The sequence below is a fragment of the Urocitellus parryii genome, chromosome 1, assembly GCF_045843805.1.
Source record: "Urocitellus parryii isolate mUroPar1 chromosome 1, mUroPar1.hap1, whole genome shotgun sequence".
Classification (NCBI taxonomy): domain Eukaryota; kingdom Metazoa; phylum Chordata; class Mammalia; order Rodentia; family Sciuridae; genus Urocitellus; species Urocitellus parryii.
Window position 1 is genome coordinate 157,594,786 of NC_135531.1, and position 27,237 is coordinate 157,622,022.

Here is a 27,237-nt window from a genome sequence, read left to right on the forward strand (position 1 = left end):
TACTTAATTTGGGGTAGAACTCCTAGTATAAAGCAATTCCCAGGAAATGAATTTATATCCTTCAGCCTGAATTGATTTATCTTTGTCAAAAATCTTCAGATTTGCCAGGCACGGTGGTGCATGACTATAATCCCAGTGCCTTGGGAGGCTGAGGCAGGAGGATCTCAAGTTCAAAGCCAGCCTCAGCAACAGGGAGGCGCTAAGCAACTCAGTGAGACCCTGTCTCTAAATAAAACACAAAATAGGGCTGGGGATGTTGCTCAGTGGTTGAGTGCCCCTGAATTCAATCCCCAATACCCCTCCCTGAAAAAAAAACTTCAGATTTATGCATATTCTCTGGGCATGTTGGGACTGTCGTGTTGGAAGTTTAAAAGGTTTGTTCTTCTAAAACATCACAGACAATGGAGTAACTCCAGGGTCAAACCGTTAAAAAAAAAAAAAAAGAATCCTTTACAAGGGTCAGGGTGTGGGGAGGTGGTTGTGAAGGTCTGATGTCAGAATCCCACCCTTCTGATGCCCTGCTCAAGGAAACGAGCAGGGTTGGACTCAAAGTCAAGTCTGTCTTCTATTTTGTTATCTGTGCAGCTCTGCCCAGCAGTCAACTCTAAACCCCAATAGACATCACAGCCTTGAGGGCCTCAGCACAGCTGAGATGCAATTCAGGGAAGCAGCAGCTTCAAACCCAGGAACAGAAAGTCCTTTTGCCCAACAGAGGAGGAGACTGAGACTGTGACGGCTGCAGGCCCTGTTCAGAGCATCACCAAGGAGGAGCTGGAGGGGCGGGGATTCTGGAGTTCTTATCTGTCCTGTTTCAGGATTCCTTCCCCAGATCCACTCATTTACAGCAAGTTAAGACCCTAGGTCCTCAACTGCAGTAGGATGTGGTGGGAAAGATCCCCACTTTGAAGTCAGAAGGACAAGGTGCAAATCTCCTACCTCCTTATGCAATCTGAGGCCATCACTCAACCTCTCTGACCATCAGTTTCATCATCTGAGAAGTGGAAATAATAATGCACCTGCTTTGTTGGGTGGGCATAGGATTAGAAAAGGTGTAGGATAATTATTTAGAGTAGGTAAGGCACTTGTCCCATAGTAGGTAGTGGATAAATGGTGGCTAAATTTTAGAATTGAGCTGTGGATAGCTGCGTATGGAGGTAGCTGGGATCTTGGAATATTGTGTGTAAATCTTTGGGGGAATAGACAGTAGTGGGCCAGTGTGAGTTGCACACATCCAGGCATCCTGGAGTTTTATGAGTACTTCCTCTTTACAGAACACTCACCAAACAAATAAGGATCTGTGCCCTGAGAAAGTAACACCCTGCCGGCCAGCAAGCTGTTGGGAGACCACAGCCCTTCCAGACCTCCTGTCTCTTAGCCTATCTCCTGTGCTGCCCTACAGGGCCTCCTGCTGCATCTCGGCTGAGGACAGCAAGAGGTGTGCCACAGTGCACACCCACGGAGACGCAGGCACAGTGGACGCTGAGAGCGGGAGCTCCCCAGTCGGGCTGACCTGGCACCTGGTTCTACCCCATCCTCTGGCAGCTGAGCAATCTTTATACCACAGTTTCCTCCTTTGAAAAATGAGGATGATTTCCCAGCTTCCTCCTCATGGTTAAATGAGATGGTACACATGAAAGGCACACAGCAAGTACTCTATAAATGTGGACTGCTGTTCTGGTGCATCAGATGCATCATACCAACCTGGTATGATGGGCTCTCTGTCAAAGGGAGCTAGTGAGCGATCCAGGGGTGGTTTGGTGCTTCTGTCGATGGAAGGAGGGGGCACTGGAAGGAGAAAGGTGAGGTCAGGGAGAAAAGGAGGCGCTGGCCGGGTGGGCGGGCCGGTGGGCAGGAGAGGGCAGCTGGGGTGCTCACGCTTTGCAGTTTTGTGGTTTCGGCTTCTGCTTGGCTCTTCCTGGTTGGGCTGGGGTGGGGGAAGTGGCTGCATAAAAAAGATACAAAAGTTAGGAAGCGTTTCCCGTGCAGGGGCCAGACCTGGCATGCCCCTGCCCAGATCCACAGCCTCTGCATCGTGACCCACCGGCCCTGCCTGAGCTGGAGCTGGCCCATCTGCCTGGCCCAGTTTGGTTCTCTCCAGCAGGGCCCCACCCTAAGAGTCTTCTTGCAGCTCTTGGAAACTCTCAAGTTTGTGCCCTCTTGGGCAGCTCTGTGCTTGGGTCTCCTCTGCCTAGAATGTTCTTTTTCCGGCTCTTCCCACAGCTGGCTCGTTCTTCCCAGCTCGATGTCATCTCTCTACCACCACCCTCTGTCTCCCTAGCCACACGTGACCACTCCCATCATTGCTACATCTGCTTAGCTGTGTATTCTCTGTCTCCCTGACCCAAATGAGAACTTGGTGAAAGCCAGGACTTGGTCTTGTTCATACTTTGTTCCCAGCACCCAGAACACTGCAGGCCCCTGTGTCTGACTGACTGAGGGAATTCTGCATCCCACCGCAGAGTTGCAGGGCTTCGTATTTCAAAAGCAAAATGCACTTGTCAATCAATTCAGCCCCGCGAGCCTCCTTTGAAGTGGAACCCCATGGGCAGGAGGATGCATCTGTTCTCAGATGGAAGGTCCCCACTGTGGTGCAGCCTGAATTTTGAGCCTTGGTAAAAAAAAAACCTGGGGTCTCCCTAGCACTTTGGCATGTGCTCAGGTCACTTGTGAGGAGAGCATATTCCTAGCCACTAACTCCTTGGTCTGAGCTTCTCAGGGCCATTTTGGGGTTTACCAGATCCCGAGAGCTAGAGTGCACTCTTGAAGACAAGTGAGGAGTGTGCCCCCTCCGCTTCCCCCGCAGCTCATTGTATTGTAGATCTCCTGGTTTGAAAGCTTCTGCCCTGTGAACTTCAGGCTCTGGCCAGCAGGTGGCGCACATCTTTTTGCAAGAGCCAGCAAGGCCAGCTGGGACCACGGACCCCAATAAATGCCCTTGCCTTAATGGGGTTCCCTTACTGTTCACTTTACAGGGTCCACCTATTTCAAATAGTGGGAAACAATAACACAGTGCATATTGGACGGGGGCCTTTTTATTAGATAAGTAGTTTATACTGTTTATGGTACAAAGAAAATGCCAATTTTAAGCATGACAGTGTCAATAAAAATCTCCAGTATTACACTCCCCAAGGAAGCACAGAGCATGTGGGTAAGCCTTTTCCCAGCCTAAACGAACCTCTTCTTGCAAAATTAGGATTAGATAAAGATGTTTCATTTTTTTTTTTTTTCTGTCTGGTAGAAGAAATAATGAGCAGCTACAAAGTGACATAAAAGAAAGGGAGAGACCTACCGAGTGGTTCCGGCCGGTCATGCTGGTGGCTGGCAGAGGAGGAAGGGCAGCCATGGGTCTCTGCGGGGGCACAGGAGGCTGCTGAGGGGATTTCCCCGCGGGGGGCCGGTCTGTAGAACCAGGAGAATATTCGCATGAGAGAGAGCATGCCGCCAAGGTGAGCCACCCTCAGGGCCGCTCTCCAGGAAGGCACTGACCCTGGCTTTGGGAGTGTCCACTCCTTGACCTTCAGAGTGCCACCTGCACCAGCCAGAGCCCCAGCCCTAGGGACACCTGGCCTGGCTGCTACAGGCGGCCATGCTCCACCCCAGCTGGCCCTGTCCTAGCCTGATTCACACCTATACAAGGAAACACCTCGTGTCACTTTTCAGGAACAGCAGAGAAGTTCCCAGCACAAAAGGCCTCTCTGGAATGAGCTCAGCCCATGTTGGGCAGGAGTGTTTTCAGGGAGAAATGTAAAAAAATCAACACACAGCTTCTGCCTGCACACACAGGCACGCGTGTGCAGGCACATACATACGCACATGTATGTGCACATACATGCTCACCCTCGTGTGCACACTCACACACCACAGCTGTGTGTCAGGGCTAAGTTGGTCAAAACTGCTCATGAGGACCCTGCGCTCTGTCCCCTTCCTTTCCCTCACAAAGGCTCTGAGCCATCTCTCCCGCCTCATCCTTTTGCTCATCTCGTTCCTTAGAAGGCAGAGCTGGCCACCAACTCCTGTCACCAAATCGAACAGTCTTGTATGCTACCTGGACCTTCTGTCCCCCAGTAGGACAGCCACCACTTTTGCTGAATGAGGGAGAAGAGACTGGCAGAGCAAGAAGGCAACACAAATTCTTAAAGACTGTCCACGGGTTCTTAAAGTTGCCGTCGAACCCCGCTCAATATCTTCCTGTTGATTCTGACCGTCTGCCCTGAGCAGTGCCCCATGACTATGATTTGGTCCAAAGATGGCAGGAACAGAAAAATAGCCCAGAAGCACAAGTAACACTCAGAATAAGTTATGACTGCCAAATGCCCTTATGTGGCCATTCATGCAGATGGCAGCCGGCGTAGGCAATGATTTGCCTGCACTGGTAACAATCCTCGTGGCAAACCAATGTGGACCATACTCTTATTATCCTACTTCACAGATGAGGAAATCAAGGCCCAGAGAGGTGGAGACGCTCACCCAAAGTTACACAGTTGTTGAGAAGCTGAGCTGGTACCACCACCCAGGGGTTTCTGCTACATGGAAAACTGGGGCGCTGTCTGCCCAGGCAGCAGTGGGGAGCCCGGCGGGGGGCTGCAGGGGGCTTACCGATGTACATGGAGTTAGTGGTGGGGAATGGCTTGGCAGGCAGGATGGAGTTCTGCAGAGCTTCCTCGTCGTTGGAGGGCGGTGGCTCGTACTCTGCATCGTCCTCCACTGCTGCATCTTCTTCCTCCTCATTGGGAGATTCGTAGTCCCCATCGTCCTCCCCGTCTGGCTCGTCATTGGGGCTTTCATAGTCGTCCTCCTCCTGCCAAGGTAGAGCAGGCTCAGAGCACCTGCAGAGGGCGCGGAGGACCCGCAGGACCCGCAGGACCTGGAGGGCCCGGAGGACCTGGGGCACCTGGAGGACCCCAAGGACCCCGAGGACCCCCGGGGCCTGCTCTCTGCAGGCCTCACAATGGGGCATGCAATGCCACAGGGCCAGCAGGTCAGGGACCTGGGACCTCAGACACGGCCTTTGGACTCTTGGGTGGTGAGTGATTGTTCCTATACCTGTGTGTTCCAAGGAGGAAGAAGGACAGGGCTGTGTGCTCTGTCCTGGGTAAATGCGGCCTCTGCCCCAGGCACCAAGAAAAAGGACAAAGGCGCAGGACATCGTTCATGCCACACTGGTGCACGCCACGCCTGTTCTTAGTGTGCCTCAGCTCAAAGAAACTCTGCTCATCATCATGAGCTACGGCAGCACTGAAGGCCAGGTCCGCGGAGGACAGGGAAAGCAGCCTGTCCCCGAGGGCGGACTCCACCTGTCAGGGAGGGCGGCCGGCCTGCGCCATTCCTCCTGCCGAGAGCTGCGTGGACAGAAATGACTGCCCTTCACGACATGGGACACTGAAGTCAGAGCTGCCCTCTTGGAAAAGAATTTCCACCATTTCCATGATCTAATTGTAATTTATTTTTGCTTCTTTGCAGGCCTCAGGGATAGGAAGTCCATGGTACTATGTGATGGCCTTCGCAGGCATCCATGACACCGGAGGGTCATGGTAATGATTTCCCAGCAGCGGTGGCACCTCAGCCACCAAGGGACAAGCAGCTCATGGCTGTCACAGCAAAGTTAATGAACATGCCCCAGGGCTCCGGGAGGAGGGCCGCAGGGGAAGAAGCGGCAGTAAGGGGAGGACCCTGCTACCGGTCCCCTATAGGTTCCCACAGCTTCAATGGTGACTTGGGGAAGATTCCTTGTGCCTTCCCAGCTGAGGAGTATTTTTCAAAAAACAGTGACTAAGGAGGCAAAGCGAGGGTTGAATACCTTCCTAAGCTTCCCCATCCCTGTCTCTGAAACTGCAAGCCGTGGACCACACCTTTGAAGGACAGGACTTTGGAACAATGGCTCAGCCATGGACAGGTGGCCCCTCTCCAGCCTCTGCCTCCAAGGACCTCAACACACCCCCTCAGCCTGTCCACCTCAGACCGTGGCTCCTGGCCTTCCACCAGCCCCAGGAGCCTGTCTCCAAGGCACTCCTCCTTCTGTTTCTAGAACCATGATTTTCTCCCACCCGTTTGGCCCTTAATGTGTGCCTGGGTTTTGTTGGTGACCTTATTCTGCCGTGTGTATGCTCACGTGGTTGGGCTCTTCATCTCTGCTTATGTCCCTGTAGTCCCCAAGCAGAGCGGGGCACTAACGGAGCTATGGAGTTTTATAGCCACCAGCAACTGGAAATCCGGGGTTTACAGAGACGTGGGAACAGCTGCCTCAGGCTGAGTGCAGGAGTGTGAGGCAGACTGCTTCTCCATAAAAACACAGACAGTTTTTGTTTTGGAAGCTCTAGCCTTATTTTCCCTTCTGTACCAAATAAATCTGTTGTGTCCCTTTGTTTTCCCATAGAAAGACCAAATGTAATGTTTTCATTTACAGGAGCCCCACCAAGGCAGGGCAGCGGGCACTGCTCTCTGTCGGCCCCAGAGGTGGTGCTTACCAGAAAGACGGCTAAACGCGGGGTCAGGCGGCCTGGCCCGGGGCTGCCCCTAACTGACCATGAGCGCTAGCTACACAAGGCGCACCCCAGGGGGCTCTGTGGCTCCTGAACTGCTCCTTGGACACACTGGACTTTGATCCTTCAGGGTTCTGAGCTGAGTCTGGCTTTGTGGGCGCTGGGTGTGTTTTGTGGGGAGGGGATGCACAGAGCCCTTCAGACCCTGAAAAGGGGCCACTGTGACCCCTCAAATGTAAAAGTCAGCTGCAGTGGGGAGGTCTCTTCAGGGCTGATGATCTACTCTGAAATCCCTTTCTCTCTGGGCCACCAAGGGAGACGTAAGACCACGAGGAACATCACTATAGCCTCGAGCTCTAGGAAGGAAACCGTGGAATTGGGACAGGGACGGGGAAAGGACTTCTGTGGGAGAGACAACGGTGAGTGACGGCGTGGTCGGCAAACTCCTGCCGGGGACCGGGTCCAGCCCCTTCTGCTTTTGTGACTGGAGCTTTGTGGGCACCCAGCCAGGCTGGCCTGTGGCACACTGTGGGTGGCTGCTTCGTGTTTCAGTGGCAGGGCTGAGCAGGAGGCAGGACCTAGGGCTTGCAAAGCCAAGCCGTTTACCGCTTGGCCCTGGGCAGAGCACACACTCTGAGCCTCAGGGTAGCCACCACCTTATCAGAGGCTGTCCCCCTGGGCACGGCCTCTCCTTCTTATTACAGAGGAGAGCCCCGCCATACTCACAAAGGATGACCAGCCCCCGTCCTCTTCATGGCTTTCTGTGGGAAGAGACAACACCGTCATCAGCACCCAAGAAGCCATCTTGAGGGAAAGTCAAAGCGGCTCCCCCACCGGCGGTCCCTCCCTGCGTCCTTCCCTCTGTACCAGTTTGGATGCCATTAGCCTCACTGGCTGCTGAGGGGATCCCGCAGTGGAGTTGGGCGGGGGTGGGGCCTGGAAGAGGTCCTCAGTCCTGGGGACTCCACCCTCCCAATGGATTGAGGTCTTTCTGCAGAGATTGGTTAGGTCTCTTGAGACAGGACCGGGTCTCACAGGAGCGATTTGAGTCTCATGGGACTGGATTAGTCACCACGAAAGCAAGTTGCTCTAGAGCAAGATTACCCATGGTGTTTCGGTCACTTCCACATGTGCCACCTCCTCACTTTCTCAAGGGTCCCACTGGGTGAGGACACCTGCCATGAAGGCCTCTCCAGAAGCTGAGCAAATGCCAGCACTGTGCTCTTGGTCCTCTAGGACCATGAACAAAATGAACCTTTTTTCCTTTATAAATCTCATAGCCTCAAGTTTTTTGTTATTGTAACAGAAAACAGACTACGATAGCAACTTACTATCACCCTGGAATTCTATGTTGGAGCTCCCTCTACCAGAAAGTAACAATGACTCTCAAACTTTCACGTCCATAGAAGTCATCTCAGAGTGTTTTAAAATATGCAGACCTCTGGGACCCTATCCCTAGGGCTTCCTGTTCAGCAGGACTAGGTGGGGCCCAGGAATCTGCCTTTCAACACTACATGCAATTTAACAGTGGAAAACTGCTTTAAATCTACAGAAGCAGGGGACCTGGCTCAGGGCAGGTGCTCAGGCAAAGGCTGGGTGTTTCCAACAGCCCCACAGAGCTCCCAGAATCCCTCATTGTCTCTGCCAAGGAGCCCAGTGGCCTTAATCCAGGCATCCTGCAGAATGCCATCTTTCCTGCACACATCTGAGACCCAAGCTTTCTCTAGGTAAAAACTTACGGGCAGGCAAATGAGTAGGGTCACCTCCCTGGCACCCGAGGAGCCCTGGGAATCAGAGGACAGAAGACTTGAGGAATCTATCACCCCTAAAGCAGTGGCCTCTAAGCCCTAACACCCTTACCTGTCTCTTCTGGAAACCGCTGGACTTGGGGTCTGCAAGGCAAAGAGCATGGCATTAAGGGTCCTGCAACTTGAGGATCGCCCCTCTCTCAGTGCCCCCCTGCCCACGAGCCCCCAGCGGACAGCATGCCTCACTGCCCGGAAGGGTGTCCTGCTGGCAACCAGGGCTCTGCTGCCCCCCAATTCTGGAAGCCACCAAAGCCACATTGGTGGAACCGCTGGGAGTTTGCAACTGCCTGCCATCTTGGGGGGACATCCCCCTGATGTCCCAGATGCCAGGACAGGGCAGGGCAGGAAGAGGGGACCCCTCCCCTCCTCAGGCACCATCTTCAAAACTCCCAGGACTTAAAGGATCCCTGCAGGTCAAACAGTGGAACAAAACTAGTTCTGTGGCTTCCTTTGAGGGTTCAACTTTGGTTCAAAAATTCTTGGGTTGGTTAGATCCACCCCGAGCCCCACCTGAGTGCCCCACTCACCGGCGTGTGAAGATGCTCCTTCTCTCTTCGTTCTTGTTGATGTCTTGACTTAACTTGCTGAGAATCCTACAAATTAAAAAGAAACAACATCATCTCCTGGCCTCAAGGTTTCCTCTGAGCCCAGAAGTGACCTGGACTCTCCGACTTCAGAGCCCCTGGGCCAACTTTGACCAGCCTTCTTTTTGAGGGCCCCCAGCCAGACTCACACCTTCAACTCCAAGGGGGTCTCCTCACCTCCTCCCAGAACTTGTCACCTGACCTTGGCATCAGAGCTTGCACTGCTGGTCCCCCAGCTTCTGCCCCTGGGCTGACCTGCGTCTGGCTGAGCCTTCCATCTAGCTCTGAGCCCGTCCTTGGGACTTGTCAGCTCAAACCTGGTCCCCTCCTCTGAGATGCTGCTGCCTTGGGATCTGGATACTACAGGGGCAGAGTTTATGGTGCTGTTATTCCTGAGGATGACGTCCCTTGACTCTTGGTCAAACATCCTTGTTCTGTTTTGTTGTCTTAGTCCCAGGATCCATCAGACCATCTCCTGGCCCTCAAGGAATCAGCTGCCCATTGCATATTTTTTATCACAAACTCTGCTCTTCCCTTGGTGCAACTGTGAGGGGCCGTGGAGACGGTCGGGTCCAACTTCATTCTACAGAAAAAGCAATAGAGGCCACAACAACAAGAGGGACACGGGGGCTGGGGGCATAGCTCAGTGGTCCTATGGTTGTCTAGCACAAGTGAGGCCCTGGGTTCCATCCCCAGGACTGAAAAGGAGAAGCAGAGTAATGTGGGTGCCCACCAGTCTCCCAGTCTCCCAGTCTCCCCAGTTCACACAGCACCCTCCAAGCCAGCCTCTCTGGTGTCAAAGCCAGCGTCCTTTGGATGTCCCCGTCCTTGGGTTACTTCTCTGTGTGGGAAGCTCCCTGGGAGTAGACACTGTTGAGCTCTGCCATCTATGACAGTGACCTGCCATCTACGTTCCTTCACCTAATGACCATCTCCAGGTGACAATTTTGGTCTAAGACACACTTGCTGAGTTAGCAAGTGCAGCCCTTGAGATCCACTGCTCCCTCCATCCCTCCACCGACTCCCACCCACTCCTTTCCACTCCCAGGGAACTGCGGCAGCCCAGGACAGTGGCCAGGCAGGTGAATTTGATAACATACCGGGAGCTTAAGAGGACAAAGAAGGAGGACAATGTTTAAGCCTCCACAACCACATCATTGCTGGAACTCAGACTTCAGCAACCCCCCGGCCGGGTGTTTTAAAGCAGGGTCCATGGCTCCCTAGGCACCTCCGGATCATGCCATCAGAATGTTTGTGACATGATTATTTGTGGCTCCTTTAAATGGTTGCTAGTGAGGAGGTGGGCATGCTGAAGGTCTCCTACTGTGGTCGGGGAGCCTTGCTCTCGTCCTGCACCGTGGCCAGGTCAGGTGCTGGCTGCAGCGGCCACTCCCATTCAATGCCGAGTCACTCAACAATATGCACTAAGGACCTTAGGGCCAGGGAATCTGCTGGGTGCTCAAGGTGCACCAGTGAGAAGAGCAGACCCAGGAGCTCATGGCTTGAAGGGCAAGGCAGGTGACAAACGGTGAATAAGGAGGTGACTTCAGGATAAGGAAATGCCATTATATACACGCAGTGGTGGGGGGCTGGGTGGGGGCGTGCACGTGCAGGGCTGGGCTGGGTTGCAGTTTAAAACACTCCTGCCTCATCAAGGAAGGAGGTGACACTTCAGCGAGGCCTTGGGAGGCAGGCTGAGCCTCACCTCAACACCCCCGTCCCACAGCACTCAGGCCAGCTCACAAAGCTGCTTCAGATCTCCACGAGGCCTTGCGCTCTCTGCGGTATGGCTTCTTACCGTATCACCAACAGCCAGACTGCGGCTGCTCCAGCTCTAACAGGGTGAGGAAGGAAATGCCAAACCACAGAAACCCCGGAGCGACACAGAGCTCAGGGAGCAGCGTGAGCCCCGAAGTCCAGCCAGTAGCAAAACATGGCCTTCCAGGACCCTCTTGTTTTGACGGGCTTCAGGGAGCCCCACTGAGCCAGTGGGACCCCTGTGGGCCCAGCCAGATGGCTGGGTGGCCATGCTGCATGCAGGGCTGGGAGGTGGCTGCTCCCTGTGCGCAAACCTGCAAAGTTATATGTCACCCCAGTGACAGTGAGTGGCCGGAGGTGACTCATTCTCCCTCTTGTCAGCAAACACCAGGTCTCACTCTGGACCAGGAAAAGAGGCAGAGGGGAGAGGCAGCCTTAGACAGTAAGTAGTTCTCTCTGCCTCCCCTTGTGTGGGGGCTGTGCTGGCCCCAGGGAAAGGGCTCCACCACCCACAGGAAGTCAGGCCTCTGCAGGAAGGCAGCATCCTACGATGATCCAGGTTCCAGCCCAGTTGCATCCCTAAGTAGCTACATGATGGAGCCATATGTCATCTTCACAGTCTGAGGTCTCTCCTGATGACGCACAGGCATGGAACCTGCAGGCACAGAGACTTTGACTGTGATCTGTCCTTTTCCAAGGCTGGACCTTGCATGTAACTTAGATGAGGCATTTACCCTTCCTAAATCCCAGATTCTTTATAAGCATAATAAGGGGTTGGGTCTCATTGGGGAATCCCCGGCAGGCCTGATCATCAGGATTACCTAGGTGCACCTGCTGCAAACACAGATCACAGGGCCCACCTGAGGCCTGAGTGATCAGACTCTGCAAAGAGAGGTCTGGGACTCAGTCACATCAGCCAGTGCCCAGGTAGCCCTTATGACCAGAAAAGCTTGTGAAATAACTCCTGTTATCCTTGACACTGAGGATTCTTTTAAAATAAAAAGGGGAACCAGGAGAGTTGGAGACCACCTCACTACTAGTTAATACCTAATATCCCCCATCAAGGACTGGAGACTCTGAATCACCCAGGGAATGAGGGGAGGTGAAGTCAAATCAATAACTACTTCCTGTTGAGTAGGACATAGGCCTGAGTAATCGCAGTGAAATGCAGGCAAGGTCACAAGTGTTCTTTAAATTACTTTAGGGTCGTCTTTAAACAACTTCCAAAGGGTGATAGTTAATTTTGTAGAAAATAACAGAAGCAAGGGAGCTAGTTGGAAATTATGTTACGAGAAAAGGATAAATGGGACTAACTCTTGAGAGGGTCCGTTGATGTTGATGTAAAGCTAAGAATCGGGGATATCGGTATCTCCAATTGTCTGGGAAGAAGAGTCCTTTAGTAGCACAGGCCACTGAGGTAACTTCTGACTAGCTGTTGACCCGAGTCCACACTAACATGGGATTGACTCGTAGATGAAGCCCCCCCCCCCCAAATAGGATGGCCACTGTGACAGTTCTGGAGAGGACCAACTAAGGTCAAAAACTCCTCCACCCACATGGAGGAGGAGTTGTACACCTGATTGTCAAAGAATACAGAGGTAATCTCCAGCCCCCCTGGTGACATCAGACAGTAATAGATTTGGAGACAGTGTTGTCCGCTTTGTCCGTCGATGCTAGAGCCCCCCTTTGCTTTACTTTCTTTTCTCCTATAATAAAGGCAGGCAGGAGACAAGGGCACACAGTTAGAGCAGGCAGTTTCTCACGAAAACTCTACTGTTGCAGCCTGGATGGTTATATGGGAAGCTGAGTCCTTACCATAGCTCGCATAGCCAGGTCTCTGGACCACTCTCTTCCTTTCCCGCCATCCTGGGAGGCTTGCTCCCTTGACTCCAGCTTCAGACTGGGTGCTGATCCCTCCCAGGACAGCATGTCCCCAGGCCCCAGGGAGGGCAGGCACCTGCACAGTGGGCTCCGATGCCCCCCAGGACCCCTGGCCTCAGCCCCTCCTCAACATGCCGCCTGCTCTCTGCTTGCATCTCATCCCTCCCTCAAGGAACAACGTGTTCTGCCGACAAAGATCAGCCTCCGTGAGCCAGAGCCAGACCTTCCAAACCTTCCTTGTCCACGAGGAGCCAGAGAGGAGCCAAGATGGCTCTCTGCAGGCTGGTAGGGGCTCTCGCCACCATCTGTGCCACAGGAGAGCGTGGGTGTGGGTGGGAAAGAGTCATCGGGGTGCAGTGTGGTCTTCTCACTTCTCGCCCTTGTCCTTGACCACAGTTCCCACGTGGGTTTCACTTGTGCCGCACGACCCTTCCAGCCACATGCGACTAGGAGCAGTCCATTTTCACCAAAGAGGAAGGTAGGCATGCAGAGAGGTGCCTGTCACAGGCCACATGGCCTCGTCAATGTGGGGCTGAGCCCAGAAGTTCACTGACCTTGCCTCGGAGGAGAAGGGGTGGCAGTTGGGAGTAGGCGCCCTTCATGAAGGAGACGGGGTACCTGGGAGGGATCAGTCAATAGATGGAAGGGCGCGGTGCGGGGAAGGGACATGTTGGAGACAGACCTTGTAATTGCTTCAGTTTTGCCGAGGGCTGGTTATAGCTTTCAAAGACCTAAGAATGCTCTTTGTACCTCTGAGTCCCTTCCTCTCAACCATCCTCTCCCCCCTGCCGGTGTTCTCCATCTCAGGAATAGAATGAGGTCCTATGCAGAAGAGACTGGAGGCCATATCTGCTATAAACAGATCTTTCTGTTACTTCTCTGATGGAATATTAAGTTTCCCAGCCTAATTCTGCTACTGGTGACGGGACCCTGAGAATGCTACAAGACAGTATTATCTAATAGCTATCTGCTACCTACACTACCCACCCCAGGATGCCCGGCTCCTTATTTTTTAAGATATTCTGGGATTTTAATATAAAACTCAAACGTCTTCTCCTTCAATGAATTCCAAATAGACATCAGCAGATCTTAACATGTGTCCTGCCAACCTCCCCCACCATTCTCAGACGTGCCACGAGGTTGAACCTGGGCCCTCTCAAAGGAACCCTCACTGTTTTCTTTAAGAACCTTCCATTACTACAATATTGGGGTGTCTTGGGATCCACAGTGTCCTGAGAGAGGAACGACATTTGTAAGAGTGAGAGAGAGTCTTCCTCAGGAATCTATCTAAATCTGATTTTTTAAAAATTTTTTAAATCACTGAGGGAAGAAAATAGAGATATTCTGAGGAGCATAATCCTGTTTTGGATGCTGTACATAAAAACATGATTTCTTTTCCATGGCTTTTTAGAGTGACAATCAAGACAAATCCATCTCTATACAAGGGAAACAAAATAAATTAGAATATCTACATGTGTTAAGGACAGTGCTAGGCAATTTAGGTTCCTTTGATAGGTACCACTCCCTGAATGAGTTCTTTGCCCTTCTGCAGACAAGGAAACTGAGGCTCAGACTGTAGAAACAACTACCCAAGGTCCCACCACTAGTAGGAGGCAAAGTCAGCTCACGCCCTTTTTAATTCTTTAATCCTCTCTCTCTAGCAAAATAGAATAATTGGCAAAAATTTGAAGTGATGCTAATCAAGATTTTTAAAAAAGGAAGAATTACTCGCTCTCATTTTCTGATCAGTCCTTTGAGGTAGGTTTTATTATTATCCCCACTTAAGAGAGGAGAAAACTGAGCCACAGAGAGCTAATTAGTCCACACTCCATAGCTCATGGATGGCAGAATTAGGTTTCAAGAATCTGGCCTCCGAGTGTGCACTCACCTCATTAAGCTCTCCTATCTGCCTGTTTATACCTAAAATAGCACTTAAAGCTAGTCACCCGTACACCCATGTAACCATTCTCTCTTGTTTTATTGTCTGGGAAACTAAAGGTGGCCTAGGGACATGTCCTGGTCAAGCAGCTCATTAGGAGGAGAGCTGGAACCAGTGCTGGCCACACTTTTCTCCTAAGAGGGACGGGAACTCCCGCTGTTACCTGTCAGCAGCCTGGGCCGCCCCCTGACACTCGCCATGGTCTTCATGTTACCCTTCATATTCCCTGGAGACCTCATGGCTCATCTGGGGTCTACATTCAGTCACAATGGAAGGTATTGTACCATAGGCCACGCTCGGTTTCATTTTTCACGTGGCTAGAGCAGTCCCCACCTCTGCCCACCTGCAACACAAGAGCTGAGACTGTCCCTGCCACATCCTTGAGCAGCCACTTCTCACTCCCCTTATCCCTGTAGCTCAACGACATTAGCTTAGCTTAGCCTCAGCATGAAAGGGCATCTTACAACCTGAAACGTCCTTATTCATCTCTGTTCTACAGCTCTTATTAAGTCTCCCCACCCAAATCTTCACAGCTCCAGCCCCAGGGCTACCTTGTTCATAGAATCATGCCCACCACCTCCTAACTAGGTCCCAAGTGCCCATCTGAGACCTCCTCTAAGTCTTCTTTATGCTCCGCTGATATGGATAGATCCAAGACCCAGGTTGACCCTGGTATCACCCCTGGTGCGCTAGCTCCACTAACACTCTTAGGGCCTTCATGAATTGTGACCCACACATGGCTACCCATCAGTCTAGACTCTGGTTTCCACACCCCTGTGTAGAAGCCCAGCCTCTCTGGTCCACTAGTTGTTCCACCAAATACACGGGTGGCCTGTGCTTTTGCAATATGCCCCCACCCCACCCAGACACACTCCTAGAGTAGCCTGCAATCCATTCTTCACCTGACCACCATGGCATATTTTAAGACCTAACTTGGAGTTCCTCCTCCCAGAGTGTTCCCTGAATACCATGGGGGAAATGACCCCTGCCTTCCTGTTCCCCTTGGACTGGTTCATGCAAATGCCACAGCCCTTCTGGAGTTGTAGTACAATTACTTTGATTGTGTAGCTGAGCCTCCCATTAGAATGGGAGTGTCCTGCAGATGGGGATTTTTAACACATGGAACACAGTTCTATAATCCAGTTCTCTCTATTACCTCTGTAGCCTGAGCGATTAACAAAGGCTCAACTCATTGAGGGTAACCAGTTCCCTAAATTAATGAAGTATGAATTTTGTATAGGGATTGGAAGATGGGAATTCAAATAGCCTTAAGGGTCAAGTATATATGTAGTCCCACATAATTACCATTTTTGGCACTCTTCATTCTCTTGATTTTATAATTCTAGATTAACATTTGGTGTCATTTCCTGCTTAAAGGACTTTCTTCCATGTTTGTTGTGGTGTAAGTCAGCACTGGTGACAAATTCTTTCAGATTTTGCATGTCTGAAAAAGTCTTTATTTCCCCTTTACGTTTGAAATATAGTTTTGCTGGGTATCAAACTCTAGGTTGACAGTACTTTTCTCTCAGTACTTTAAAATGTTACTTCATTGTCTTCTCACTTGCCTTATTTCTCACCAGAAATTGGCTGTAATCCTTGTATTTGTTCCTCTATACACAATGTAACCTTTTTTTCTCTGACTACTTATAAGATTTTCCCTACATAATTGATTTCTAATCAATTGTTTTAAGCAATTTGGTTGTAATATACCTTGTGTTAGTTTCCTTTCTGCTACTTGGGTTTAGGGTGTGTTGAAACTCTTAGATATGCTGGTTTTTTTTAAATTTTATCCAACTTGAAAAAAGTTTAGCTAGTATTTCATCAAATTATTTCTGTCACCCACTCTCCACATGCACTGTTTACTATCCTTTAGAACCTTTAGTTATACACCTATTAGGCTATTCCAGGTGTCCCCAAAGTCCTATAATACTCTTTTGATCATTTCATAATAATTATTTTCTTTGTTTGTTCTGTTTTGAGTAGTTTTTATTTCTGTTTTTCCATATTTATCAATCTTTTTTTCCCTGTGATGTCTAACCTACTATTATTCCCCAACAGTTTATTTCTTATCTCAGAAATAATAGTTTTCACCTATAAAATTTCTCTTTAGGTCTTTTTGTTATTTCCCATGCCTCAAATTAACTTTTTTTTTCTAACCCATGTCCTTTTACACACTCTACTTAGTGACTCTGAATCTGGACTTTTTCCAGCCAGATTGGTAGAAATGGGCACCATTTCTAGCCCTGTGACCACTTGACTACTGTGACCTCCACTCTGACTGGGGGCGGGGTTTGGTTTAGTTTAGGTTTTTTTTTTTTTTTTTTTTTTTTTTGCTTGGTAAAAGTAGTCTTCTCACTTGTATATACTGATTAGCCCTCTACTGAGGAGGGACCTCTGAAACTCTCCAGAACTTTCTCTATTCAGTTTCCTCCCCTCTGGCATCTGCCTGAGGTACTCTAGACTCCTGGACTCTCCGCTCCACCTCCAAGCTGTCCACAGAGGCTGCCTGTGTTCCCTGCTCCCTGCACCATGGCCCGGAGACTCTCAAAGCAGCGGACAATCACAGGGCTCCTCACCTTAGCTTCCTGTCGTTGTATGGCGTCCAGTGTCTTGAAAATTGATACTTAATATGTCCTGACTGGTTGTTTCTGGTGGTAAAGTAAATCTTATTCCTAGCATTTCATCTTGGTCAGAGAAACAAAGTCTCCATGCATAAGATAAAAAAAAAAAATGGTGCACCTTAGGATAATCACTTAGGAAGTGGTGAGGACCATGGCCAATTGGGGAGCACAAATACCAGCTAAATGAGACGGTGGGCATCAGACCCAGCTAACTGTTGCCACAATAATAGAAAATGGAGCTTGGATCACCACATCTTCCATTTGTTTCTAAAGAAACTGGATTTGTGAGACTTTTCTTGATTTTAAGACACAGCATGGACCAAACCTATTATTATATCTATGGCTGGATCTGCCCCACCAGCCACCAGTTTGACCCCTGGGTGTTAAGGTCTTTCCTTTGAAGAAAAACTGTGGTTGGTCTCTAGAGCATTCCCTTTCTGCACTCATGGACATGTTCTATAGCTTTACTCTCCATTCTGCAGCAGCCCTCCCTTTATTCATAGGGCATATGTTCCAAGCCCCCCAGGAGATCCTGAACCCATGGATAATACCAGACCCTCTATGTGCTGTGCTTTTCCTACACATACACACCTCTGTTGATATTTAGTTTAGAAACTAGACATAATAGGAGATTAACAATGCTAAGTAATAACAAATAGAACAATTATAACAATGTACCATTTTAAAAGTTTGGGGAATAAATCTCTCTCTCTCTCCCTCTCCCTCTCCCTTTCTCCTATATTTTCAAGCACTATTGACCATGGGTAACTGAAAATGTGGAAAGCAAAACTGCAAATAACTGCCAATGAGGAGGAACTACTATGGGAGTCACCACATACCTGTATTGAAATACGGCTAGTGCTCTGCAGAACCAGATTTTACATTTATTTTACACTTAAATATCCACATGTGGCTAGAGAAAATTCTTCGAAAGATTGAACAATCTTCCACAATACTTGTCCCTAGAGACAGACAGCTCCAAAAGCCAATCCTCACTCCTCTTTTCCTTCATCCCTCCCATCAAGGGAAACCTAATCGTCCTAGATGTATTTTTCTTGAGCTACTCCGACATTCCTACCTACTCTAATATCTTTCTTCCTGCTCCTTCAGGATATTTTCTTTTGTCATCATGAGCTCTGAAAAGGAACCTCAGAGAATGCCCAGAATAGACATCTCAAAGTAGTAGCACCCAGAGTAAATTTATTCCATAAGTTAATTTAAAAATATTTGAGTCAATGTTTAAAAATTGAGATATATCACATAAAACCCATATTTTCCGCTACTCGTGGTAAATTTGAAGATTGGACATCAACGGGTCCAATTGATTGATGCTGAGTAGCTGTAGCATTCTTCAAAGGGGACCTGACATCAGTGTCCACCATCCCCTATTGTTTCACCAACAATGAAAGCTTTAGGATGGTTACTTTTTAATCATAACTGTGCTATACAATCCTCCTTCTAGCAGAGGATTGTATCTCCATAGCACCTTTTATTCAAAGGTGGTAAAGTGAAAGACAAATCCACAGGCCTTAGTTTTTTAACCTGGCCCATTTACACATTCATATCATCTGTCTGGCTCCTATAGGAATTTGAGTAGGTGAGACCTTCACCAGAGGAATGAGAAGGACAGGTCACAATATCTGTACCACAACTTCCCATTTCAGCACCCACAGCAGACATCAGTAATCAATCACAGCAGACATCAGTAATCCATCATGGCTGCCTTTCTCAAGACTCCTCTAACACAATGCCCCTGTCAGCCATTCCCTAGCAGTTAGTATTGACCTCCACCCCCATCCTTCAACTGCTTTCATTCTCATTTTGCTGAGCTGGAAATGGAGGTACAGAAAACTCAAGCCATCATCAAGTCAACGGTGACACCATGATGAAACCTCAAGCCCCCTGACCCTGGTACGGTTGTCACAGGCCCAAGCTACCCCATCAGAAAGACGCGAAATGAAAACATGGTTCCAGCTTGAGTTTGTCCTTGACAAGAGCATCCACCTACCAGCTGGGCTCTGTCTGTGGCTTCCTTTCTCTAAGTCACCATCTTCCCATGGCCTGCCATTGTCCTCACCCGTCCTACCTGCCTACCCCGTTCAAGTGACTGGTTACGTGCTACTGACTCATCTACCCCGCAGATAACTGACTCCCCATTCCAAACTCTGCCTCCCAAACTGCCCATGGAGTCGGGGAGTACTTACGGTACCCGGAGCTTAGGGAACTTCTGGATGTCATTTTCTGTCAGGTTCTGAAAGGAAGACACACGTGGCAGACGGGTTACAACCCACAGGTGGGGCCCGAAGCCAGGCACAAAGTCACACGTCAGACACTAGACAGTAGCGGGGACCAGAGAACTGGAAGAGCAGCCAGGATCTACTTTTCCAAAGGGAATCCCAAAGTCGGGAACTTAGGTGAAACAACCCAAATTCTAAATGTTGACAGATAATTTTGAATTCAATAACTAAATAATTGCAGCGAGGTCTAAATCTGGGCAACCAAATAGAATTGGTTGTGTGGGCTGATTTAGCCATATCATGAATGTTTCCTACTCTTCTAGACCAGGATTCAGAGCCCTCCTCAGTTTTCCTGAAGGGGTCTTGGCAAGGTGCTGGTTGGATTCATCTGATCCGGCTCTTTCTGACCCTGCTTATCAGACCTCCTGAGGCAAGATGGAGAGGGTGAAGGGTGTCAGCCAAAAGTCCAGAGGAGATCAGGCTTTGGCCAGGCCTGCTTTCTCTCTTCCCTCCCTCCTCCTCCTCACCACTGAGCATCAGCATCTCCTTCTTCCAGAATAGTTCTACCCCAGGGTGACACATTCACCATCCACCATGCGCCTCCTGCCTTTCCCCTTCCTCCTGTCTGCAGTGCACACTGAGGCCTGGAGTTGAAGTAGCCAGCTCAGAATCTTTAGTTCAGGAGCCACCAATTTTCTGCAGGCTGAATGGAGCCTGGTTTCTTGATGACTTCCTTGAGCATCTCACCAGCTGGGGCACCCACCTGTACCTTTATTATTATTTGAGAAAGATCAACTCCTAAGCCACTGTGGTCAGGTTTTGGCGATGTGCAGATGCATATAGTAAGCACATTTCCTCTCCTGCTTATGCCTTCTGGAAGCATAGTAACCCCTTCCCTAGCACACCAGATTCTATCAAAAAGTGGTGGCAAAACAGATTTAGAAGACCTACTACTCTGAGGAAGGAAGGAAGGAAGGAAGGAAGGAAGGAAGGAAGGAAGGAAGGAGGGGGGGGAACGAAGGATAGCTAATTCCTTCAATAGCAGAATGGCCCTGGATGTTCCAAAGCTGGAAGGAATAACAGATGGGCCATTGGAGCTTAGACCAGGAGTTCCAAATTGTACCCAGAGCACTTGTGATAGAGGGTGGATTTCATAGAACCTGCCTGTAAATATTCCAGTTCCTAGAGCAGGCACTGAATTCTGCGACCTACTCTCATGCTCCTATCACCCCTCCTGTCACTTCCTCATGGTCACACAATGAGTGGAATGTGTGCATTCTCCAAGGACTGATGGATGCCAGAGAGTGGAGCAGAGCAGGTGGCTGCTCAGATGACATCTCTCTACCAGGGAAACAGCAGTCCCATCACACCTGACACCCACGGAATCAAGGAGCTGAGAGGAACCATCATCTGCTGTGACCCCATGTGACATCCTCAGTCAACAGATGAGGAAGCAAGGGAGGCTCAGAGAGGGCAAGGGCTTGCTCAGGGTGGCCCACTAGCCAGGACCCTCCTCAGAGACATCTCACTCCTTTCTCACTCAACAGTGATGCCTCTTTTCTCAGTGCTAAAGGTACAAGAAAGAAATATTTGTGTTTTGTAGTAATTTCAAGAATAGCAACAGCAGAACTCTAGGAAGTCTATTGGCTTAAAGTTCAGTATGAGCAAATAAAATTGTTAAAAACCCATACAATACTAGAGTAAAGTGATAGTGTGATTAGGCTGTGATAAGTAACTGTGTATCAGGGCTGTGACTTAGGACAAATCTCATCGCACCTTTGCCCATGTTTTCTTATCTGGAAATGAGGTGGTCGGAGGCCTTCCTGACGATACTTTCTCCTATAAAATGAGCTTCCAGAGCCAGGAATCATGTCTTAATCACGTCTTCACCCATCACACAGCAGGGGCCAGCATGGAGGAAGAGCTCAGCGAAGTGCTTGTCAAGGGAGCCCATGGGGAGGGAATGAATGACTTAGCTGGGTGGCCTGACATGGCTCCTGACAGCAGAACTCAGCCTAACAGGACTCCATGTTTAGTCTCCGCACAGGGCCCAGAGATGCCCAGAAAGGGCAGGTAAGTATGGGTGGTCACAAGCTCACTGTTCCTAAGGAAGTTCCAGCAGATGTTGGTGGCGGGGGTGCCATCTAAGACTGGGATGGGTGTCCTGAGGGGCCACTGTCATGTGATTGCTTGGTACCTTCTGCTGGCCTGAAGTCTCATGGCCATGTCCTTTACTGACCACGACTTACAGAGGCACACAACTTAGTTTATCCTCCTCACTCTGAATCCTGATTGGAAACACCCTACACCCACAGAACCCTTGAAGTCTTGTTCCACTTCTTTACTAAGGAGTGGGGCAGAGTGCCCAGAGGGTGGCTAGGTACAGCCCAGGCTCTCTCTTGCCCACAGGCCAAGTATCCTCTCCAGGGAAATTCTCAGATCCCCTCCCTGGCCAAAGCTCAGTGCCTCTGCCTCCACCTTTGGAGTTGGACCCTTTCCTTTAATGGCTTGGTCCTTAAGTGTCCCTGCACTTCGGTCTTACACTTTATTTATTTTATTTAATTATGTATTTATTTTGTGGTGCTGGGGATGGAACCCAGGGCCTCGTGCATGCTAGGCAAGAGCTCTGCCACTGGGCTATATTCTCAGCCCTTCATAACGCTTTTAAAACTATAATACACTGAAGACAGCATTATCAAAAGTGTGTTTGGTGTGTGTATGAACTCACTAGTGAGAAAGAGGAGAGTAGTTGAGATGATGAAGGTGATGTCCCCCACAGGGACCAGGTAGACCAGCTGTCCCTACAGCCATTGGGAAAAGCATAGAACATGCTTGGTTTCAATGCATCCGAGAGATGCATTTATTTGCTCATACTGAGCAAATGCATTTGGCCAGAGACTTACCAAAAACCGGGCACCATCGATGTTGAACCTCTTCACTGCCTTCTCGCAGTCCTTGTAATTCAGCTGCAGGGAGAAAGGAAGGTGCCGTCAGTGACAGGCAAGCTCCTGCCATCAGTTTCCCTCCCTTGCCTGCCCCAGAGCTTAGTGATTTGCAGTCCTGGTGGCTGGAGAGCCTCCCCTTCTCCCCATCTAACAGTGGGGCTTGGTCCCCAGCGCAGCCCTGCTGTAGCCACTCCCTTGAGACTGCCTGAAATTGAGGAATTGCTCACCCTCGGGTTCTGGGGCTGAGCCCTCAGGGAAGATACTGCCTTTGAGGCCCATGAGAGGCCGGCCATATGCTCCCGGGGAAGTGGGGAGGAGCTGACAGCAGAAAAGAAGTACCATCGGTGGTCTTGTCCCCAAAGACCACCTTGGTGACCTTGCTGCGTCTCCCACAGTCCTTCTTCCCTTGCATATTTCCGAACAAAGTGAGATGATGATTTCTCCTCTTTTTCCTTCTTAAGTACTAAAAATAAGAATACCAGCTCTGTCTACTGTTATGACAGACTCATTTTAAATGCGATTTTAATGGCCACAAGATGATTTAATCACCCCCTTACTGCTGAACATTTAGGTTGTTTACCAAACTGCCACTCTAATAATGAAAAGTAAAACTGCCAATTAATACCAAATGCTTGCTCTGTGGCAGGCACGGTTCTGAGTGCTGAAACCATTCTTTAAGTCACTCAGTCTTCCCGCTTTTCAGATGAGAAATCAGGGCTCAGAGAGTCAAAGAACTTGCATGAGATTCCTTGGGTTGCAGGTAACGGAGGTGGCACTCGGACTCCAGAGCATGGCTTTTAGTCTGTCAGAGACATCCTCCTCTCTCCTTTTTTCCCCCTGTGATGCTGAGGATTGAACCCAGGGCCTTGCGCATGCGCATGCAGCAAGCACTCTACCAACTGAGCTATAGCCCCAGCCCCAGGAACATTCTTTTTAATAACAATATTACTTACATATGGTAGGTGAAGTAAATAAATATAAGTACAGTTTAATAATCCACCCAGATCAAAATATAGAGCACTATGAATATTCTTTTGCATGAGTCTTAATCTGACTATTTAAGATAAGTCAGATTCTCAGAAAGGTTGTAGGATCAATAGCAATAATCATTTTTAGGGTCTTGGTTACTTTGCAAAACCAACTGGTAACTGTGTGAAAGACCTATTTCACCTTGTCCTCAATAACTCAAAATATCTCTAAACCTCTAAACTTGATGTCTGGAGTACTGAGTGTTAAATATTTGTACTTGAGGGTTCTAGGTTCTCCTTCAAAAGCATGGACCTCATAGTTTGTAGCCTTCTTTGAGGACAAGTTCAGGGCTGGGGATGTAGCTCATTGGCAGAGGGCATGTCTACCACGTGTGAGGCCCCGGAGTCAAACCCCAGGGCCAAACCCCCCAAAATTCAGTGAATCTAATTTAATTGAAGTAAGTTCTTATCTCATGGCCAACATACACTTAAAGTAAATACGATTGTTGTCACCATTTGATTGAAAGAGCAGAGTGAATGTTATATTCAGAAAGCTGGGTTAGAGGTCAGTGCTTAAAGCACTGTGGACCCTGGCCTCTCTGATCTACATGCAGGCGTTTTTTTTTGAAGAGTCAGTTGACTTTAATTAATCATCTTTGCTGTCATCATTATCAGATGAATGGCTGGTTTTTCAGAGTCCCGGCTTGGACTCTAGATCCTTAGATAGACTTCCAGACTAGATCCTAGACGTTGGATTCCTAACCCGTGAGATCTGGGCTGGGTCCCTGGAGTCTGTATTCTAACTAGCATCGTCTGTGATTCAGATGACCGTCCAGGCTTGGTAGCACTGACCTAGGGAAGTTACCTGGCTTTGTAGGTGGAATGGCTGAGGTCCAGGAGGGGAAGGATCTCTCCTAAGCTCACACAGTGAGCTGGGAGCTGCGCTGGCATTGGAACAATGGCTGGGAGCCAGTGCCCCACCCCACCCCACCCCCCACAGCACGGCTTAGGGTGCTCTCCTGGCAGGCCCAAAGGAATTGGAGGAGTTAGAGGCTTCATGTGGCCTCAGTCCTTGGGGTCCTACATGCCAGATATAGGATGAGACCCACGTATCTGAGGCACTGGACACAAAACTCTGCCAGTCTGTCTGGTTGTTCCCCAATAGAGGCCAAGTAATGGACCAGGAGCTGGGGAAATTGAATATTAATTAGGTCCCTCTCTCTGCTGACTTCCTTGGGCACATTATTTTCTTTAATCCTCATGATCATCCCATTGGTTAGTTGTTAGTATCTCTATTTTCTTGGGGAGGAATTTAAGAATCAAAGGAACCCAAGGAAGTCACCAAGCCAGCAGATGGCAGCGGCAGGACTCAAACCAAGGCATGCCTGACTCCAGAGGTGGTGGAAGGTGTCCTGGAGCATGGCCTGACCCTCTGCTTCTGTGGACATTGCACTTGCTGACCGATGCTGTAAATGGCTCATTCCAAACGACTCTGTGGTCAGTTTCCCTGGTCAGCTCCCTCTCTGGGGGCTGGGGCTAAGGATGTGAAGGTCTTTTTCCATCTCTGTGCTGGGCTGGGACTTCCAAGAACACAGGTCATCCTCAGCCCCCTTGTCCTTTTATTTCAGGAGGGGAACTTGCTCCAGCACTATGCATTTCTGCTGGGATCTGGGATCTCTGAGAACTCCTTCCCCAACTCAGGCAGTCTGGTGTCTCCCTGGATCATCCCTGACTGTGGGCCGTCTGCCTGCTCCACTGGGAACTTGACCAACAGAACCTCAGTCATTCAACCGGGTTGCATAATTTTCCTAGTCAGCCTTGAAGATGGCACCTGCCTAAGCCCCACCCCTCCGCCTCTCCCCAGACTTTGCCTCCATGACCCTAAATTCCTTTGTCCTTCCTTCAGTGAGCTAATGGGTCATCTTGGAAGTTTTCACCTTTTGTCCTGACCTGTGGTCTACCTTGAGAAAAGCACTTGGAAATGCTATTCGGAAGTCAGTCCCCCAGTGATCTTTGTGCCTACCATGCTGAAAGCTAGGTTTATGATAACTCATGGGGCGAAAGTAACAGAAATAAAATGCACAAAAAGTGGCAATAACAGGATCTGCGGGCTGAGGCCCCCCATGCCACACCCAGTTCAGCACGCTAGCACTTTCTCCTATAGGTTGGGGAAGAACAGTTGTGACTGTAAACACCATCGCACTGAATCGATCCCAGGTTTGACCACGTGTCCCAGGGAGTCTATTCCAGCCCCTTGGATCCCAGTTTGCCCAGGAGAAATAGGAAGTTGAATTAGATGAGTTCTATGGTCTTAGCTTTATCATCGCATCTGTATCGTGGTCTGGAAGATCAACTGAATTTGATGCCAGCCTGCATGGAAGGGGGTGTCAGAAGCTCAAAGACCTGTCATAAGACATTTTGCCCCATAGACAGGGGTAGAAGGTCTCTAACCAAGTCACATGACTTGAGGTCTGCCCAAGCAGCTATGTGGTCCCCATCAAGATGACCAAGCATAAGGACCCTTGAACATGCCTTCCAAGTTTGGAAGGTCAGAGAACAACACTGGTCACCGCTCTTCCAGAAGCTTAGCTTCTGCCTCTGCCTCACTGAGCCCCACGCCTCCGGGGGCTCAATTTCCCTCCCCTATTCCTGCCACTCTTAGCAGTTTTCTGCCTGTCTCTGGAGACTCGTGAAATTCCAGTGAGACTCTGGCTGATGACAGAGCTTGAGGACTTCTCTTTCAGGGCCATGAGCAATGAATGCCCAAACACCGTAAGTAACATGGTTCCCCGTGGCCCTCCATCCATCCCTCCTCCCCTGTCCATGCCTCCCCCTACCTCAGGACTCTGTCTGCCCTTTCTAGTAAGCAGACGTGACCTCATTAGCCGTCATAGCAGTTTTCCGCATCTCAGAGCAACAACTTGGAAACCAAAGTGGCACCGCTCGACTCCTGTCTCCAACACATGTGGTCCCTGGGGCTTTGGGCCATTTAACCTCCCTGGGCTGGTTCTATAGCTCAGCCAACGGGCTGATAGTATTGACCTCACAAGACAATGAGGCATGTGCAATGGGACAGTGGCTATATAAAGCACCCAATTCAGATCCCAGCACACAGTAGGGATTCGAAAGCTCCCTCTCCAGAGCATCCTTCCCTCCAGAACCCATTGCCAGGGAAACACAGTGCTCTCCACAGCACCCACTTGGCCAACAAAGTTGCCTAAGGTGGGTGCCTTGCTATCTTAGACTCCTCCCGGGTTCTGCCCGGGTCCATCTCCAAGCCTCCGCCAGCTCACAGAAGGCACTAGCAGCCCGATCACCTACAAAACAGCAGAGCTCACCTTCTTGAAATAGTCCGCAAGGCTGTCTGAGTCCCAGGCCAGGACCTCTGAGCGGAAGGGCACATTCCTGAGTGCCATGGCTGTTGTCCTGGCAGGAAGCTCACCAGCTGGGCCGAGGTGCAGCACCCATGGACAGAGAGAACCCCTAAATCCACAAGTTGAGGTGTCCTTGGCTCTTCTAATTCCCAGCCACCCTCGGGAGCACCCCTTGTTGGAGTAGGGGCCGTTTCTGCCGTCACCAGATCCCAGAAAGCAACGGCTTCCTCTGCAAGCAAATATGGTCTCTTCTCAGAAAACGACTCAGCCAGCTTCCTTTACCACTTCCTCTGCTGGCTTCTAAATAAGTAAACAAGGAAGCTGGGCTCCGGGGGCTCGAATGCTGAGAGAGGAGACAGGCTTGGTAATTCCCCACTGGTTCCAGTCACCCTGGCCCAGTGGGAGGGCAGTGATGGAGACCTAGGCTGCAGGGTCGGTCCCAGTATTTTGCCTTCGACACTTGGCCCCCAAAGCTCTGGACCCCTCTCCTGCCTGGCTGGGGCTTTGCAGATACAGATCTACTTTGACAGTTGACCTAAAATAGAGACAATTCCCACATTACTGAGCTGGGGGGAGGAAGACAGCCTCTTAGTGCCTCACGGCCTCCTCCCCTCCTAACCCTCCATTTCCATCCAAAGGTCTT

At 50.0% G+C, this 27,237-nt stretch overlaps 1 protein-coding gene across 1 annotated transcript in view; it reads right to left on the reverse strand.

Moving 5' to 3' along the window:
- Lcp2 (lymphocyte cytosolic protein 2) overlaps positions 1 to 26,801 on the reverse strand; it is a 42,011-nt gene extending 15,210 nt beyond the window's left edge. The window contains exons 1-10 of the mRNA XM_026401328.2: positions 26,559 to 26,801; positions 22,211 to 22,273; positions 19,275 to 19,321; positions 8,815 to 8,880; positions 8,340 to 8,371; positions 7,206 to 7,240; positions 4,597 to 4,798; positions 3,290 to 3,399; positions 1,876 to 1,942; positions 1,702 to 1,785 (exon numbers count right to left, since the gene is read on the reverse strand). Of these exons, the coding sequence (XP_026257113.2) occupies positions 1,702 to 1,785; positions 1,876 to 1,942; positions 3,290 to 3,399; positions 4,597 to 4,798; positions 7,206 to 7,240; positions 8,340 to 8,371; positions 8,815 to 8,880; positions 19,275 to 19,321; positions 22,211 to 22,273; positions 26,559 to 26,636 (784 nt within the window). The 5' untranslated portion in view covers positions 26,637 to 26,801. The remainder of the gene's footprint in view (positions 1 to 1,701; positions 1,786 to 1,875; positions 1,943 to 3,289; positions 3,400 to 4,596; positions 4,799 to 7,205; positions 7,241 to 8,339; positions 8,372 to 8,814; positions 8,881 to 19,274; positions 19,322 to 22,210; positions 22,274 to 26,558) is intronic.
- Between the last annotated feature and the right edge of the window lie 436 nt (positions 26,802 to 27,237).